We start from the raw sequence: 17,442 nt of genomic DNA, 5'->3' as shown, positions 1-17,442 counted from the left end.
AGCCTCAGAGAGACGTAGCGGTCAAGTTATAGAGGTGATTGTATCAAAGTGACCCCAATGCGATGGTCATAAATTGCTTGCTTTATGGGGAGGTGCGATATCCTTGTTTCATAGATACAAAACTGAATGAGAGTGCAGAGTCAGGTAAGGTAAAATGGAAAAATAGTCTTCATGCACAAGTCTGTGAATAATATTTTCTCGTAAAAACAAGACAGTTCTGGTGAAATTGGTTATTTCTCTTACTTTGAGAAGAGTTTGGGATGAGGTGTTGATGGCACTCAGCTGGAATTCTCTGTTGGTTCGTCCTTGTCTTTATCTGTTGTTGCATTTGTTTCCTCTGCAGGCGCCTCCTTGGTGGAGGTGGCCGTCTTTGGCCTTTCCTCAGGCTTTTCAGAAGGATCCATTGCTGTGGTCCCCCGGCTTGTGTTACAACCCATGATTTGGCAAAATCTACAGAGTCTGCAGTGCAGTCTTCAGTTGATGGGAGCCAAGAGGGGTATAAGGTGTTAAAACACCAGTCAAAACCTTAAAAAGCGTGTGAGTGTTTTGGGCTTGGGTGCCTTTGTTCTCTATGACAACACTGAGACCGCCCTCTGAGTCAGGGCACCTGATTGTTGGTTTTATTTTACGAGCCATTGTCTGCTGGTCCTGCCACCTTTTTGTAATGACTTCCTAAGCAACACTGGTTGAGAATTAACTCAGTAGCATGCCAAAACATAGTTAATGATAAACACTGAAAGGGATTGTGTGTCAGTCACAGGGCAGCCATGGTAACCACCTTTCCCACAATGGATGTGCTGGTATTTTCTGTTCTCATTCAGTCAGAGGAATTCATTTATCATCAGTCAGCTTGAGTCAGCAGATTTTTATTTACAGGCTTAATGAGTCTTAACGTACAGGAAATGGGAAACAAAACACTAGGTCAGATACACAGCTTTGTACGAGGATGGAATCACTGAGATGTAATCAAAAAAATGTATTATTAATGTTGTGCCCTTTCCTGATTGGTCTGTACTGCTGCTCTGTTGGGTAAAAACAAGCCTATAAATAAATACTTTCATAAGGGAGAAAGTGCCCACTTCAATTTCTTTATGCTGCAGCCTTTTGGTAATTCCAGCAGTTTTGACAAATGTATTAAAAATGAAAAACTGAAATATCACATTGACATAAAACATTGTTGAAATTCAGCATTTCTCTCGATTGTCTCTGAGATGTTTCTACAACTTGACTGAAGTCCACCTGTGGTCAGTCCAGCTGATTGGACATGATGTGGAAAGACACACACAGCAGTCTCACAGTTGTCAGTGTTTTACCAGAGCAAAAACCGAACCATGAGGGGGAACAGGACTGTATCAAGGCACTGATCAAGGGAAGGCCATAAAAAACCATTCACATTCTGTCCATAATTCTTAAATGGTGAATGATTGGAATAACAATGACTCTAACCAGATCTTGGCAGGGGAGGTGACAAAGAAGTCAATGGCCCCTCCGCCTGAGCTGCTTAAACTTCAAAGTCAGTGCAAATTCAACAGACACCAAAGAACAGTCTGTGTGCTGACAGAGAATGATTCTATTAGGAATATTAGACAGGATGCAGAGACTGTATGTAACCAGGACATTTTAAGGAAATGTTCAAGATTACTGAGCTAAAGGAAAAAACACTTAGGATAATAATGAACGCACACGCACACACACTATGGGGTGAAATCGATGTCAAAACAACCGGAAAGACGCACAGCGACGTGTGTGCGCGCATGGTTACTTTGTTACACGTGCGTGCGTGCGTGCGCTGTTACGCGCAGGTTGTATTTCACGCGTGACAAAAGCTGCGTACGCATAAAGCAGCGTGTGCACGCCTGTCTGTCACTGTTTGACAAATTATGTTACGCGTTCACACACACGTGCGGTCGCAGATTTTGTTGTTGCGCAGCAGGAAGTTGATCTGCACCGTGCGCACCACTCTGCGTAACATGACGTGTAATGTAGTTGGCCTTTTCATTTTAGTCAACCAGGGGAGGCAGCAGTGAGCCAGACTTTGCCTGCCGGACCGGAAATTCAAAAGAAGAAGAAGAAGCAGAAGGAGGAGGAGGAGGAGAAGAAGAAGGAGAAAGGAAAAGACCCATGGGATAATTATATTATAGACAGGAGGAGGCTCAGTGATGTCATGTCTTTTTATGCTCCATGGTTGACACTGATTCTGCATTGATATTTCAATTTCAACCTTCCTGATGGCTCGACAGTTTTGTTACAGTACCTATATAATTATTAATAAAGTGTAAAAAAAAGTGTGTTGCAGCTATTCAGGTACACAAACCTAACGCACATCTCCAGCTGTCCCAGCAGTTGTCAATGAACTTTACAATTATTTTTTAAAAATCTTTTAAAAATATTGTGACGGGGTGGAATGGACAAAATTTAAAGATCTTAATCTTCCAAAATCATACTGATAACACAGAATAAAGTGTTTAATTTGATGCAGGGGGAGGGAAGTGTGAAAGTGATAGAGATTTAAATATTTTATACTAATTCAATATGAAGAACAGTGCCACTGATTCCCCCCCTCACTTTAGTGTGTGACGGGGTGGAAAATCTAAAGCAATATCGCCAAATTTCTGGATGTGCTAAAAGCTAACACTGCAGTTAGCATGGAATTACATCGTAAAATTAAGGATTTATACAAATGTAATTTGAAATTTTGATTTAAAAATTGTTTTCCCCACTTTTTGTGTGTGACGGGGTGGATATGCTATGCTTAACAGAGAAGGTTTTGAAAGAAAAATTTACCAAAAATGTTCTAAAAGAAAAATCAGAACTCATCATTGTTTGCACTTCCCTCCTTCAAACTCTTGAATGATGTCACTTCCTGTTTCCTTACAGGAAGTTTATTGCATTTTGGCACAAAATTACATTGGTGTGACGGGGTGGAATATGAAATTGATGGACATGGAGAAATTATGCTATTTTAATAAAAAAATATGACATTTTAATATAATTAACATATTTCCTATTAAGAAGAAAGTATTTCTAACTATAAGACCAATAAACACCGGGTGACACCTTTCACTCAAAAATGTCTTGGTAATCTTGTGATTTCATCATTCTTTTGATACATTTGCTGTCTCCAGGACCAAAAGGCAGCAAAGCAGCCGCACAGCATGATGCAGCCTACCATGTTTTACTCTAGGAGTTGTGTTCTTTTCCATTTAGGGAGAACAGCTATGGTTGTTTTTCCCACAATCCGCAGCGACCTTAACAAACATATCTCACTGACTTTCCTCTTAGTGTCATATTCTTTCTTTTTTTTATGCAAGAAAACCATCATTCATTACAAAATTCAAGCCACAAGAAGATTGCAAATTTAGCTAAACTTCTAGTTTTTATTTTGTTGAAATTCATCAAAAGGAGACCAACATTTTGTACATTTTGTTTGTATTATTTCTTGATGCAGTGTTATGCAATTAATTAGTTTGGTCTCTCAAGATATTATAGTTACTATATCACAAAGAAACACTGGTTCATTTGCATCAGTTTCTGAAGATATTGTGAATTACGGTATGCACTTTAAATTCTCAGGACTCCATTGACACTGATTGCTTTTCAAAAATTGGACGTAAAACATGCTGCATTAAACAATAATATACACTTTAATACATTTCCTCTGTAACTGTTTTGACTGACAAGCTCTGGCTGACTCCAATTATGGGATGTAAAGATATTATTCTTTTTTTTTAAACTTTTTTAGTTTCACAAACCTTTCTGAATAATTTTTAATGCTAGCAGTCTTTCTTTTCTTTCTTTTTTTCTCTTCAAACACGTAAGCAAAATAGGGCACACGTTTGTTTGTAAATTACATAAGCAAGTTATAATATAGAACAAAACTGCAAATACATGGAAATCAAAAGCATAATCATTACATTCTTCTGTGAGTTTCACTACCTCAGCATCTTTAAAATATATAAACATTAAAAAATACAGGATTACAGAATACAATCTGGAAAAACAAGCTTGCTCCACACTATCAGCTGTTTTAACTGCACCCCTCTCTCAGTTATTGTTATTGCCTTTATTTACCTGCAGAAAGTCAGTTGAGCCCTTTACAGCTACATGTCCCACTTCACATTCACACAGCACCACACACCTCCAGCTGAGAGCTGCCCTCTACTGCCACCATCTTTTACCATTGGCCAATGAGCTGGAGGTTAAGTGTCTTAGTCAAGGACACCTAGACCACATTGTTGGTGTCAAGAACAGTATAGAGCAAAAAAAGAAAAAAGCTCAATTTTAGCACAGGCTGCAGACAGCAGTTTGAGCTGACAAGGAACTTGACCCTAAGGAAGTCTGAACAGATAGGAAGACAAAGCTGCTCTGTGCTCTCCCTCTGACTCCTGACACCGTTGTTACGGTTGCAGAAACAGGAGCAGAGAGAGACTTTATGCTCCTCTCTGCTCTAGTGTAGTTTAGCCTTTGTAACTGGAGAGAACTGGTCCTGTCTCCTTGTTGTGGCACGATCGTTCGCCACGTTCCTCAGTCTTCTCTGCCAGGCCGACTGATTGTCCAGACGAGGCCTTTTGGCCGAGGGACTGTCCTCTCCCTCCTCATCCAGAGACACCACGTACCTTCGTCTGTTGGGTGACCTGCCTGTCTTGACCATGTTGTTGATCTCACGCAAACGCTGTGAAAACAGAAAGAAAATCTTCATTCTCCATGAAATGTCATTTCAAGATAACACAAACATGTCCACAGACGGACCTCCGGAGGACTTGAGTTGAAATAGTAGCACAGGCCGGTGGGCTGAGTGGGGGAGAGGTTTTCAGGTTTGTACGGTGAAATGAAGATGTTGGGGCTGCTGCTCAGCTGGTGTCTCTGAGGAGATGCTTTCCACTGTAGGGGGTATGGGGACAGAGGAGGAGTATCACCCTGCATAAAAGTGACACAAACACATGTTAGAAAATCCTGTCGTATCCAAATCAGAGATAAATAAAGTATCACAGTATATTACAGCATTTGTGACCTCAGCTTGTTACCCTCTCTCGTTCTATTTACTCAGTAAAACCCAACCAGCTGAAATGGTTCACTTACCCCACAGGTCGGGGCAAACTGCTTGACAAAGTGCTGCATCTTTGTCGTGTAGACCTGGTTGTAAAAGTAGATAAGATTGCCCCTCTGCTCCTGAGGGGATCCTGGATAATGCGTTGATGGTGAGTCGGGAGTGGGGATACTGTTACTGTGGTGTCCATTATCTGTAATATTCAACAAAATAAATCACTCCTAATCTTGAAATTACATCATATTTTCTTACATTACTGATATCATGCAGGAGATACGGTGTGAATTATTGTGGTTACTTTGTGGGTCTCATTTTGCCATTACGTAGCTCCCCAGCTACATAATTCTTGACTTATGGCCGACTATAGATTTTGCTGTGGAAGATAAGCTAAAGGTAACATGGTGGTGACACAGACATAGGAAAATTAGCATTTTTAATCTGCGTACCAATAAATATGCACACAATGCCAGTGAGGGAAGCTATTGATTTACAGCAGGCTTTGCTGATGTTTATGAGGCAATTTGTGCTTTAATCATGAGTTTAATTAATCAACTTGTTTTCCTGTGGCTGTGAAAGATGAAGTGTTTCATTTGGGCAAACAGGGCGGATCTATGTCACTGCAATAATAAAAAAAAATCACAACAAGTATAATCTGTTCACAAATTAGAATGATTTATACTCTATTAGAAATCTCAAGTAAAAAACATCTGACAGTTCAATAAACAGGCACAATTATATTATTATTAATTATATAGATGAATTAATATACTGCATGTTCTCTGTCCCATATGTATTTATTGTCTCATGAGAACCATGTTGACTGCTTTATGTCAGAGTAGTAGGTGCTGATGCCCTTCCTCATGCATTGGTCTTTTTTATTATTATTTAAAGGGAGTCTTACTGTTGTTTTCAGTGATAGAATTTTCTGCGTCTCCTGAAATCAACACATTTTTGCAGACCTGAGGACAGAAACAGTCATGTTCATACAACACAGCCTCAGGGGTTGATCCACTTGTGTACTACAGAGATTGCAGGAATAATCTTATAACAAACTTACACTTTTACCAGCATGTGGCCGTGACTTGTAGCATTTCATTATGTGCTTAAAGGGTATCTCCACCTTGGTGATCTGTAAAAGCAATGCAAATAAGCACAAGTTAGGTAATTCATTGTTTGCCTTGAAATGAATGAAACACTAGCTGCTAATTAATAGTGTTAACAAGTCTATGAGTGCTAGGAAAATGCCCATTAATACCAATAAAAAACATGATTAATAATAGTCATATTATGTCATTGATCAGCAGTGAACACTCCACTTCCAGAATAAATAGAAGAGGATGGCATTGGCATTTGGCTGCTCTCCCTATTCTGACAGTCAAGACATTAATACATCAACATTATTGAGTCATCACTGGAAAAAATATGCGTTAGGTACGTGAGAATGTGAAGTTACTGAATGATATCTTTCATCGTATAATAGCTCAAATTGACCTTTTTTTTAAACAGTTATCATCCTCAGATTAGCCTCATACACTAGCATGTTTACCAAATCAATTATTGATCATTAGAAATGCTAAGCCCTCCACAGATAAATCCAAACCCACCTTAGCAGTAATGTAGATGGCACACATGAGCATTTGGTCCAGGTGACGGTCCACCATGAGGTGGGTGCAGTGGACCAGAGAGTGCTCAAAACAGGTCCAGACTTTCAGCCGCAGCTCATCAGAAATGTCCAGTGTGGTACACAACTCTTTCAGCCGCCTGGACATCAACCTGTAAACCTGGGGCAAAAAGAAAACATCAGCACAATAAACTGATCATGATAAACACATTATTGTGACTGTATTTTGGAACAATATAACAGAATATCGGTTTATACACTAACAGACCATTTTGGTGTTGTGGATCAACAGACCTTGCGAACAAACAGATGGAAGGAGTTTCCCTTGGGCCTGTTCACAGCTGATGGGGAGCGTTGTTGGCTGGTGCTGGCAGAACGACCAGCTCTGACATCCACTGGCAAAAACAGAGGTCATTAGTCAATCAATATTCAAAATACTTTCATCAATTTATATTTAAGGAATGTAATACATCAAGAAACGTGTGTTAAAAATTAAAGAATTACAACTAATGAAAGAGGAGACTTAATTAACACAGTTTAATACCTCCTGGTTGGTTTGCGTCAGAATTCTCCAGCCATGAAGGAGACATCACCTATATGACACAAAGCCCAGGTTAAAGCCATGAATGTGTAAACTACTGCTACTACTACTGCCATTCCCTGATGGTGAGCCTTAGTTCATGCACAGTGAAACCCTTACAGAAGTTCAGAATATGATCAGCCTAAAAGCTCACATGTCTCTCTGATGCTCATTGACCTCCACTGTCTGCCGATGGCCTTACGAATCAAATTCAGCTCAGTGTTGCTTCCCCTCATAGTGACTTGTAGGTCTGCACCCATCTACATGTACTTGAACTCAACTAAATAGGCTTATACTCTTTCAAGGAATGTCACCTACTACTGACTTCCGTGAGCACAAGGCAGTCTCAGTCAGGAACAGTCCACAGGGACCACAAGCCAGAGTAGTCCAGACTGATGTCACTGCCGGTCCCCTGATAGTGGAGCAAACTACCAAATGCGATCAAAGCAGAGGTTTTCCTCTGTATCTTCACTCCGTCTCCTGAGAGTACCTCCCCTCCTACAGTAACACCTCTCAACCCTAACGTACCTGACAAGCACTTACTATGCACTTTCAGTGCACTTCTACACCAGGGCCCATATTCAAAGAATCCTAAGGCTAGAAGTAGCTCAAGAAAAACCTTAGAATTTCCCCTTAAAGTTAAAAGTAGGACGTTCTAAAGATAAAGGTTATTCACAAAGTATCTTAGCCCTTAAGATAACTCCTAAGGTGACAAACTGTTAAGAGGAGGAGGAGGACTTTTAAGAGGCCTAAAAGAAGGAAATGGCAGAAAGACAGAGACATCAGAGAAATATTCTCCAAACACTGAATGACAGCGATTCAATTAAACACTACATATTAGACTGTGCAGGGATTATGTTTGTGGTTGACCTCCCACCGTGAAATACTGCAATAACAGCAGAAATGAAGGTAATCGCACCATTATAATATTTAACTGCAAAAATACACTGATGCAGCAGTGATGACTTTCAAAACCCTCTGTCAGCACAGTGATCAATTACAGCACATAGCTACTGTAGCTGTCGGCCCACAAACGGACGACGATACATTAATTTGCTGTGCGATGTGTTCCAGTCTGCCTCTTGGCTTTTGCTGTAACTCCGGAGTTTCCCTCTCAAATCAGTATGCAAAATGACCAGGATGGCGATTAAACATAAGCAAATACATATCTTATAACTATCGGCATGTAAACACATGTCTGTATGTTCAAACAATTTGCAGCTTCTTTTAAACAATTTATTGAACTTTGTTAAGTTGTTGATGACATACAATTATTTTCTTAATAACTAAGTTCTGTGATCGGTGAATTTCACTGTCCATTCACCACTATGAGTGCATTTCGTTTGTTTTTCCCTCCTTTATTCTAACAACCAATCAGAGCTTAAAAAAGAATGAGTCATCCCTAGCAAAGGGGTCAACCACACCTCCTAACTAAGATAAAAGTTTCTGTCCCCTCCTTACTCAGAGTTGCTCTCAGAAACTTCCTAAATCACTTTTAGTCTGATTCCTTGCTAGGGGGCCCTAATCTTCTTGTACTTTGTCCTTGCTTTGGATAAACCATGTGCCAAATAAGTGAATGTGAATTTTGAAAAAATATATGTGAGCACTTGATAATGGTTGTACTGTTAGAAGGAAAGAAAAGAAGTATCATATCATATTTATAGTTCAATCTTACACAGAAAGTAGTGTCACCTTGAGAGAACATTGAGTATAATCTTAAATAACCCCCTGATGCCAGGTGTAGAGTGTTTGTGTGCTCTTGCCAACCTGTTGGCAGGTAGGCAGACAGCCCTCGTTGGCTCGGATTTCCTCCCACAGCGGTGAGTTGCTGGTCCAGGCCAAGCTCTCCAGAACGTTGTCCTCTGCTTGGGCAAGGTGTAAGACAACAGCACGATGCAGCCCCGCATCAGCACGCAGCACCAGCTCAATCACCTGGCACAGCACAGCACAGAAACTGTCAGACTAACAGGAGACATACTGTAGCTGACATTTATTTCTGTTGCTAATTCAAATCCCAGACCAGATGTTAAACTGTCTGCAAAAAGGTGTGGGACTGCCACACTTGACTCTTTGAACATGTACACAGAGGTATATGCAAACTGTATACATAAAATGTACAAGCTGTGAAACTTACCCTCCAGAAGTGGTACGGTGCCACGTTTAAGATGTGAAGGAGCAGAGGGAAATCAACATGTAGCCGGCTTGAGCATATGCTGATCTCCAGACAACAGGCCACCAGACAGCACTGGATCAGATCAGCATCCAAGATTTCCTGCAACAAACACATGCACATCACAGGTGTAACACTGAGTGACAAGTGCCAGTTGTGGAAATAAAACCTTGATGGTCAGACTGAAAAGCAGTTAAAAAATGTGACCACAGGAGGGCAGTATACTCACTGAGATGCCACTGACGCCCAGTCTGTTCCTCTCCTGACTGACCAGGTTCTCCAGAATCTTGTAATACCAGGCTGCTGCCACATAGCAACACTTCAGTGACATCTCTGTGAACAGTATTACATGGATTAGAAGTGAGGTGTGTCGGCAACAAGGGTTTAACTTCTTGGTTTTATCCCTGTTATCAGGAAGAGTGTGCCCTCTAATCATGAGGGGGTTTACGGATCTGTAGGTGGGACAGCTTTTCCCTGCCTTACTCATAGAAACATTGTTGAAGTGAATATCCTGGTCATGATGATATGATTTGTTGGCTATAAACAAATAATCCTGTGATGACCATTGTCCTAAATCCTCCAGAAATACTGAACATGAGTAACGCAGTTTTCATACACTGGAATTAAGACTTTCTTTTTAACATTTACGTGCCTTTTCCCTTCTCCCATTGATAAGCCATAGAGTTATCCTCATACTGTACCTTTCGCCTCATTTTCTCCATTTCTGCAGTAGTGGAGATAAAACATTTGTAGCATACGTTTCAGTCTCGCCTTAATTGCCTCGGTTGGATCTCTGGAGCAGGACCTGGATCAAAAGGAACCAGAGAAGGAATTGGACCACGTTTTTAAAAGAATGTACTTGAGTCGTTGTTTGGGAAAGTAAATAAAAGGCCACAATCTGCAACATAAAAAACTCAAAGAATGCAACGAAACCTCAAACCTCAGACCTCGACATTAAGTTTGCACATTATGAAACAGTCCGTTGTCTCTATCCAACCCCGCCCTTTGAACCCTTCACCAGTGACACACCAGATGTTAAAAACCGTGAGCGGCCCCTGCGAAGATAAGTGACTAAACCTAGCAGCATTATTATAAAGGGTTTTAGTAAGGGTTAGGTGGAGGGTTTATGCAGTAAGACAGAGGCAGTGCTGTCAACAAGCACAGTCTCACACGGAGCCTCTGTCTCACACAAAATGGTCAATGTATGATAATACTGTACAAAGGCTGTGGCACCAACCTTAACACATTGATCAGCCGTTCACTTGGGCCAAACCTTGAATTTGGTGCGTTGCCCTGAGGCTTGGTTGCCATGGTGACCTTCACCCTCACCCAGGATTGGAGCCAGAGTAGGAATGGGCACCTAGATAAGAAACACCAAAAGACAGTCAGGGTAAAACACTGCAGGCAAGGATGATGGGTGACCAACACAAGTCATAATACAACTATGATATGAACTGTTTTGTTTTGATTCAGTCTAATACCACTTTAGGGCCTATTGAAAACAGTCACACACTGAGAAACTGCCTCTAGAAACGGTGTCTGGCACCAAAACCACAGACTGTAAAAGACACAAACTTTGTGTCTGTGACATCGCTTACAGTTTTCTGTGCAGCCTTCCAGCTTGACATCATTTTTCTTCATTTTCCCCAGTGCTAGATACCAATCTTGCGTCTGTACTTTAAATATGAACCTACAGCCAGGACACCGTTAGCTTAGCTCGATTTAGCATTAACACTAAAAAAAGCTAGCCGGGGTGGCTCCAAAACCTTCTAAATTACTGTGAAATGTAGCTTGTTTTCATTGACACACAAAAATTAATGTACAAAACCAAATACCATCATCTAAACCACCACTACCAACTATAAGAAATAATTAGAACATGCAGTCCCCCGCACAACCACAACTTCTGTTTGTTTATTTTTTTACATGTGAGTTTGCAAACTGAACAAAGGTGTAAGTTTAAGGGTCCTAGCAGGTGTACTTTGTGACTTCATACAAAGCTACACAAGCTGCCTTCTCTCATCATCTTTATTCACATATAGAAAAGGTATTAAAATCATTAAAATATTTGTAATTTCATATGTGAAATGGGACACCCTGAGAAGCTCAAGAGCTTTTAAAAGGGGCCCAGACACAAAAATGACAGGAATACATACACAGGAAGGAGACATACAAATATACATAGACATACACATAGCCACATAATACATTTTGCGTGAAATGAACCCAAAATATATTCCAAACACTCACACTCCGATCCTCACATTCTCACGCCACAGGGTAATCTACATTTCCACTCACACACTCACATACAACCCATAACCCCCCCCCCAAAGGAAAAGAAAAGAGAAAAAAAAGAAGAACTCCTAATCCTAACAAGTACCAAGTAGCCTGGTCAACATCAGTCATCATAATTGTAAACATGAGAAAATTTCATCACTATCATGCATATTTCAGCAGCAGTTGCCTCTTCAGTCTCTTTTTGAAAACAAGTGCAGCTGAAAATGTTTGTAGGTCTTTGTCAAGATCATTCCATAACTGCGGACCTTTACAAACAATACTGAAACTAGTACATTTGAGTTTCCGTTTTTTACCCTTAATATGATCCTAGTCTGATAGGCATGTGATGGAGAGGAAATTGGAATAAGGTCACAAAGTCTGTCATTAAGCATATTGACAACAGAATACATGGTGCAGACATTATGAAACATGTTGAGTTCAGTAACTTTTAGAAGACCATATCGATGAAAGAGTGGATCAGAGGAGGCATCAAATTTGGACCAAGATATAATATGTATAATTTTCTTCTGTAAAATCAGCAATTTGCCCAGATAACTGGGAAATGTATTGCTCCAAATTATATTGCAGTAAGTAAGATGGGGTTCAAATAATGATCGATATAATGTTAGAAGTGCTTCATTAGGTAAGAAGTGCCTCAGTTTGCAAAATAGTCCAACATATTTTGATAGTTTTTTTGTTAACTCATCAATATGGCTCCCAAAATTTACGAATTCGTCCATATGAACCCCCAGGAATCTAGTGGACGGCACTCTCTCAATAGGGCTGCCATTTATTTCTATTTTGACATGCCCGATGTTACTCCGATTTCTATTTGAACGAAAAATAATAAAGTTTGTCTTTTTTATATTTAAGGATAGTTTATTGCATTTTAACCATACATCAACTTTAATTAATTCCTCATTTAAGATCCTTTCCAGGTCCTTTATATTTTTGTGGGATAAAAATAAATTTGTATCGTCTGCAAACAATACCCTGTGTAGAACATTAGAAGAAAGAATGAAATCATTTTATAAAGAGAAGCGGTCCCAATATAGATCCTTGGGGGACACCATAATCCATTGTTTGATATTTAGACTTGTATTGTTTATAACGATATATTGTTTCCTTCCATACATATAACTTCTAAACCAGTTGAGTGCAATGCCTCTAATGCCATAGTACTGTAATTTGTTTAACATAATTTCAAAATCAACAGTGTTGAACGCCTTCGACAAGTCAAGGAAGACTCCAATGCCACACTCGCCTTTTTCTATTGTATCATTGACTTTTTCTAAGAGATCAAGGATCGCCATTGCTGTGGTACTCTTTTTTCTAAAGCCATAGGGCCCTATTTTCCTGGCGCAACTCAGGGGGGCGCAGCGAGGCGAGCCCTGGCGCAGTGGCATTTTCCTCCAGTCCATCAACGTGCGCAGCGGATTCTGTAAATTGGCAGACTGCTGTGCGCCGAGATGGGAGTGGTCGCGCAGCAGGGGGAGGTGTCGACAGATTCACCGTGGCGCAGTGACAATTTGTTGCCGATAGACCGCGCGGAGAGTGCGCCGAAAGCTCGCCAGCTCCAACCTGGTCTAATCTCAGCGCAAGGCGAAGCGCAGCCAGCAATTCTAGCGATTTTTGCCATGTCGGGTACAATCCCACTGAGTAGGGAGAGGTTGATAAAGTAGACAAGCGGCTCCAAAATTTCATTTATGATTGCTATAAGAATTTTACTTGAGATGTTATCTACACCAGCAGTGTGAGATGTTTTCAATTTCATAGTGATTCTATGCACCTCATCTCCATCGGTTGGCCTTAGAAAAATTGAGTTTAGGTAATTTCCTTGGAGGTAATGTCTAAATGTGATATTATGTGGTTGTCTAATGTTTTGAGAAAGATTTTTTCCAACAGAAATAAAATGATTGTTGAATTCATTGGCGAGGTTGTCATTCTCAGTGGCCTTTTCCGTTATTCTGGAGTTTTCCTTGTTAGCATGAGGGATCACAGATTCTTTATGCTTTCGACAGAGGATTTCATTAAGTACCTGCCAGGATTTCTTCTGGTCACCCCGGTGAACTTTAATAAGTTCAGTGTAGTACCTTTGTTTACTCATGCGTATTAGTTGTGTGAACTTATTTCTGTACTTTGAATATATTTCTTTGTTCACATTAGTAGGGGTTCTGTTTTTATGCAAACCTTAACTCAAGTCAACTCTACTTTTCCATACAGTGTTGTACAAGAACATGTAAAACAAATCAATAAAAATAAGTAGGCTAAAAGTAAACCAATGGTTAGCCTATAACATTTCTACAAATTAAGATAAAATGTCTTTAACTTACTTTAAAAAAACACAGATTGAGCTTTCCATTGTACTGTAAAGCTATCCCCCTGCTAGATAGCTATATTGAGTGTAAAGAAGTAAAAAGTTTTTCAATATTCTAATTAAAACCAACAAGGAAGTGAGGTACATATTTCCCAAAATGCCCAAATGTTCCTTTCTGGTCTGGGTCTGGAGTTTGACTTCATTTTATTGTACAGTATATACTAGAAAATGTAAAAATACAGAACAAAACAAACAGGGACTACAGCTTGACCAATGAAGTTAATTATTCAGTCATTTAGTATCGACTGCAGACTGAGCTGTCATGTTGAGCATGCGAATAAAGGAATATTTCAGATGCCGAAGGAAAATGTGTTTCTGTGAGAAGCAATGAGCATAATTAAACAAAGACTAAGCCTGCCGTGACGGTGCACGTTCCAGTGAGGAGTCAGCAACCGCATTACCAGGACTTGGCAAACAAAATATCAGGACTGAACTGGATGAGTCTTTGCGTGAGCTTCCATTTTGGGAGTTTTTGTACCAGACTGTATCATGTAAAAAAAAAAAAAAAAGATTGGCCGTGATGTCGCCATGGAGGTCAAGAGTCATCTCTAAGACTCTGGCAGTGTTACCACAGGCTGTTTTTCACAGAGTTATAGGCCTGTTGTTACAGTTACTGAAGCATAAGATCTTAGCACTCCTCCCTCAACTGGTTGAGGCCCTTGCTCTACTTCAGCCATTTCAATAATACGTGTATGTGTGTGTGTATGTGTGTGTGTGTTCTCTTGCTCACTCTCCGGCCTGAATGGAAACTCTGTTCCTCTAATGATTCCCACATGTGCCGTTTATCATCTGGGTAACTGTCCTCACGGAGGCAGACAGACCTCCATCTACAGTTTCTGCAGACGCCATGTGGTGATAGGTGTGTGTGTTTGAGAGAGAGAGAAACAGACAATGTGTAGAAACGCTCTAGAGTGATTGTGTCTTTGTAGTTTTGGCCACCCTTACAGAGCTACAGAATGGTATTGTGGCAAATGATATTTCCTTTGTCATCACTTGTTCAGATTTTTAAAATTAAAACAAAATATATTTTCAAATGAAGGAATCTGCCTTTCTGTTATCCTCTGTCTTTAGGAGATGGTGGAAAAGTTACAGTCAGTCTAGCCATCTAGTTAAAGTAACTAACCTTTCTCACTGTAAACACCATGTTCCAGTCCACACACACAGGTTGGTATTCCATCTAAAAACACACTTCAGGAATTAGCATTTTAGCCCAGGGAAAACATGGCCTCAGACCTGAAACACTGATCCCCTGGCTACAACTTACGACCAGATTATTTTATGTCTGACTGCAAGTGATTTCATTATTAAATTATCTTAAATATCATTTTATTTATCATCATATTTTCTTGTTCAATCAGTTTGTCAGTTGTGTTATGAAAGAAAATGCACTGCTCAAAAAAATAAAGGGAATACTTAAACAACACATTGTAACTCCAAGTATATCACACCTGTGTGAAATCAACCTGGGATGATAATTTTGATTTGCATTGATCATTTTTATGTTATTTTGTTCTCAACATACTCTACTATATATTGAATAACGATTTTAAACTGCAATATTTCATTAATTGAGATCTAAGATGTGTTGTTTAAGTGTTCCCTTTATTTTTTTGAGCAGTGTAGAAGACATTATCTGAACAAGACCTAAATATACTCAGAATAGCTGAAAGTCCTCACAGAACAGGCAGCTGGCATAATGTTTGCTATTATTATGTCTTACTCAAGCAATTAATCAGTTATCAAAATAGTTGATATGCCCTCTAACATCTGCAAGAGAAAGGTTCAATCCTGCATCATTTGTTAAGCTTGAAACATTTCCAAGATAATAACTTTTATTTATCAATCTACATCTGTAAATGGCATTATTTGATGATCATTATTGATCATAATTGCAGCTCATTCATTTATATCCCTTTATTTTATCATTACACGTAATTTCAGCTGTTGGTCGCTTTTTTTTTCTACTACAAGATTCAAATACGTCTTTTAAAGCAGCACTGGCACATTTATAAAAGAAACCTTTAACAGACTTATCTCACTTCAAATAAGCTGCTTTTCAATCTGGAGAGGCAACAAGTGTCTGATCTGTCAACAGTCCCGGCCACGTAGAGGGAAAACTGCAGGTTCTAGAAAGACTCGCACTGTACTAATTCTCTCTTCCACAGCTGCAGACATTTCTTTATAGTCAGACACCAACTAAAACCCAGAAACAGGAACTTGAGAGTATCAGTTCAGTTTGCACACAGCTCCTCGTACACATGAATCATACTGTGGCCTGTTCTAGGCCCTACAATGCCCTGAAGTGTTTATCTTCCGTTGACACCAGATCAATCTGCCATTAGAAAGCAGGCAACAAAATACAGGACACAGAAATAAAAAAAAATGATAAAATTAACATTAACATTTCTTTGTCTAACTGGCCCAAATCTGTTACGCTTCATTAGCTATCTATCTCTATATTTTGTCTTAGATAAAACAGCTTGTCACTGCTTGCTTGTTTGGTATTGTTGTTTGACTGGAAATGTCACAAACCACATAGCCTATACATTTAAATGATGCATAATTCAGGGCAAATTTGTTTGGGTCACACCCATTTCCTGTTTCCTTCAGAGTGGCCTTTACTGACAGGAGTTAAATCAAACTAGGCCTTACTTTCACTTTCAGACACGTGGTAAGCAAGTGACCAAATAAAATGGATTTGTTTTTGATTTCAATCATCAATAAAGCTTTATTGTTCAGTGCATCAAGTCCTTGCTATACAGTCAAGTTTTTAAAACAGTCACTTACTCACAGTGGAACGTCGAGCAACAAAAGTCAGTGATGTCAGAGTTGCTTTTTTGTTTGGAGCTGTCAGCTGACATTAAATGGCTCTTGTGCTTTATCTGTCACTTCATTGATGCTAAGCTTTTTGACTTCTTGTAGCGTTAGAGGACAGAACTCATAAACAGGTCACTTACCAGTTATGGTGAGGTTTCAGAAAAAGTCCTCTGGTCTAACACTCTCCCCCCAGTGTGTTGCTGTGATGTCCGGCTGTAGCAGTGCAGAGTTGCAGCATGGTTCAGTGCAAGCAACCTGCTGCTCTGCAGACTGAGGAAGTTCAGCCCATTGGCCTCAGTCAGCAGACAAGCCCCGACTTGTCATCTGTGTCTGGTTGCTATGATAAGCACTAAGAAGCAGCGTGGTGACTTACACTAAGTGCCACCCAGAGGATGAATGGAGGACTTACAGTAGAGAGGACAGACTTGTTAACCCTTTGTTTTAACTTTTAAACTGCTCATGTACTGACACTGTATCTCTCAAGCACAAGCTCACAGTATCAAACCAGTGTCATTACAAAAAAAACAGAACGGTAAGGGTTATTTTAACA

General features: G+C 39.8%; 1 protein-coding gene across 2 annotated transcripts; it reads right to left on the bottom strand.

Annotated features, from left to right (window-relative positions):
• Positions 1-3,621: 3,621 nt before the first annotated feature.
• LOC311005906 (retinoblastoma-like protein 2) lies at positions 3,622-17,147 on the bottom strand. 2 transcript variants are annotated; one of them, XM_083998513.1, is made up of 15 exons: positions 17,033-17,093; positions 15,199-15,252; positions 10,656-10,778; positions 10,120-10,223; positions 9,648-9,751; positions 9,383-9,520; positions 9,016-9,180; positions 7,213-7,261; positions 6,963-7,063; positions 6,652-6,828; positions 6,105-6,176; positions 5,949-6,006; positions 5,080-5,240; positions 4,750-4,917; positions 3,622-4,672 (listed from the first exon to the last, which is right to left on the bottom strand). In XM_083998513.1, the coding sequence occupies exons 3-15, from the start codon at positions 10,727-10,729 to the stop codon at positions 4,448-4,450; spliced, it is 1,596 nt and encodes a 531-aa protein (XP_083854639.1). In that variant the 5' UTR covers positions 10,730-10,778; positions 15,199-15,252; positions 17,033-17,093; the 3' UTR covers positions 3,622-4,447. The 2 variants fall into 2 exon arrangements, with proteins under 2 accessions (XP_083854639.1, XP_083854638.1); XM_083998512.1 differs by lacking the exon at positions 15,199-15,252 and having other exon boundaries at positions 17,033-17,147.
• Positions 17,148-17,442: the final 295 nt, after the last annotated feature.

The sequence above is a fragment of the Trachurus trachurus genome (assembly GCF_905171665.1).
Source record: "Trachurus trachurus genome assembly, chromosome: 3".
Lineage (NCBI taxonomy): Eukaryota > Metazoa > Chordata > Actinopteri > Carangiformes > Carangidae > Trachurus > Trachurus trachurus.
Note: the sequence above shows the minus strand (reverse complement) of the source record. Positions and strands in the feature narration are given on the sequence as shown.

Excerpts from the sequence above, each read along its gene's own strand:
- LOC311005906 (XM_083998512.1), bottom strand. The coding sequence starts at position 10,729 with ATGGCAACCAAGCCTCAGGGCAACGCACCAAATTCAAGGTTTGGCCCA. Across the intron at positions 7,064-7,212 it reads TGACGCAAACCAACCAGGAG|TGGATGTCAGAGCTGGTCGT; the intron begins GTATTAAACTGT and ends TGTTTTTGCCAG. Across the intron at positions 6,177-6,651 it reads CCATCTACATTACTGCTAAG|ATCACCAAGGTGGAGATACC; the intron begins GTGGGTTTGGAT and ends TTGCTTTTACAG.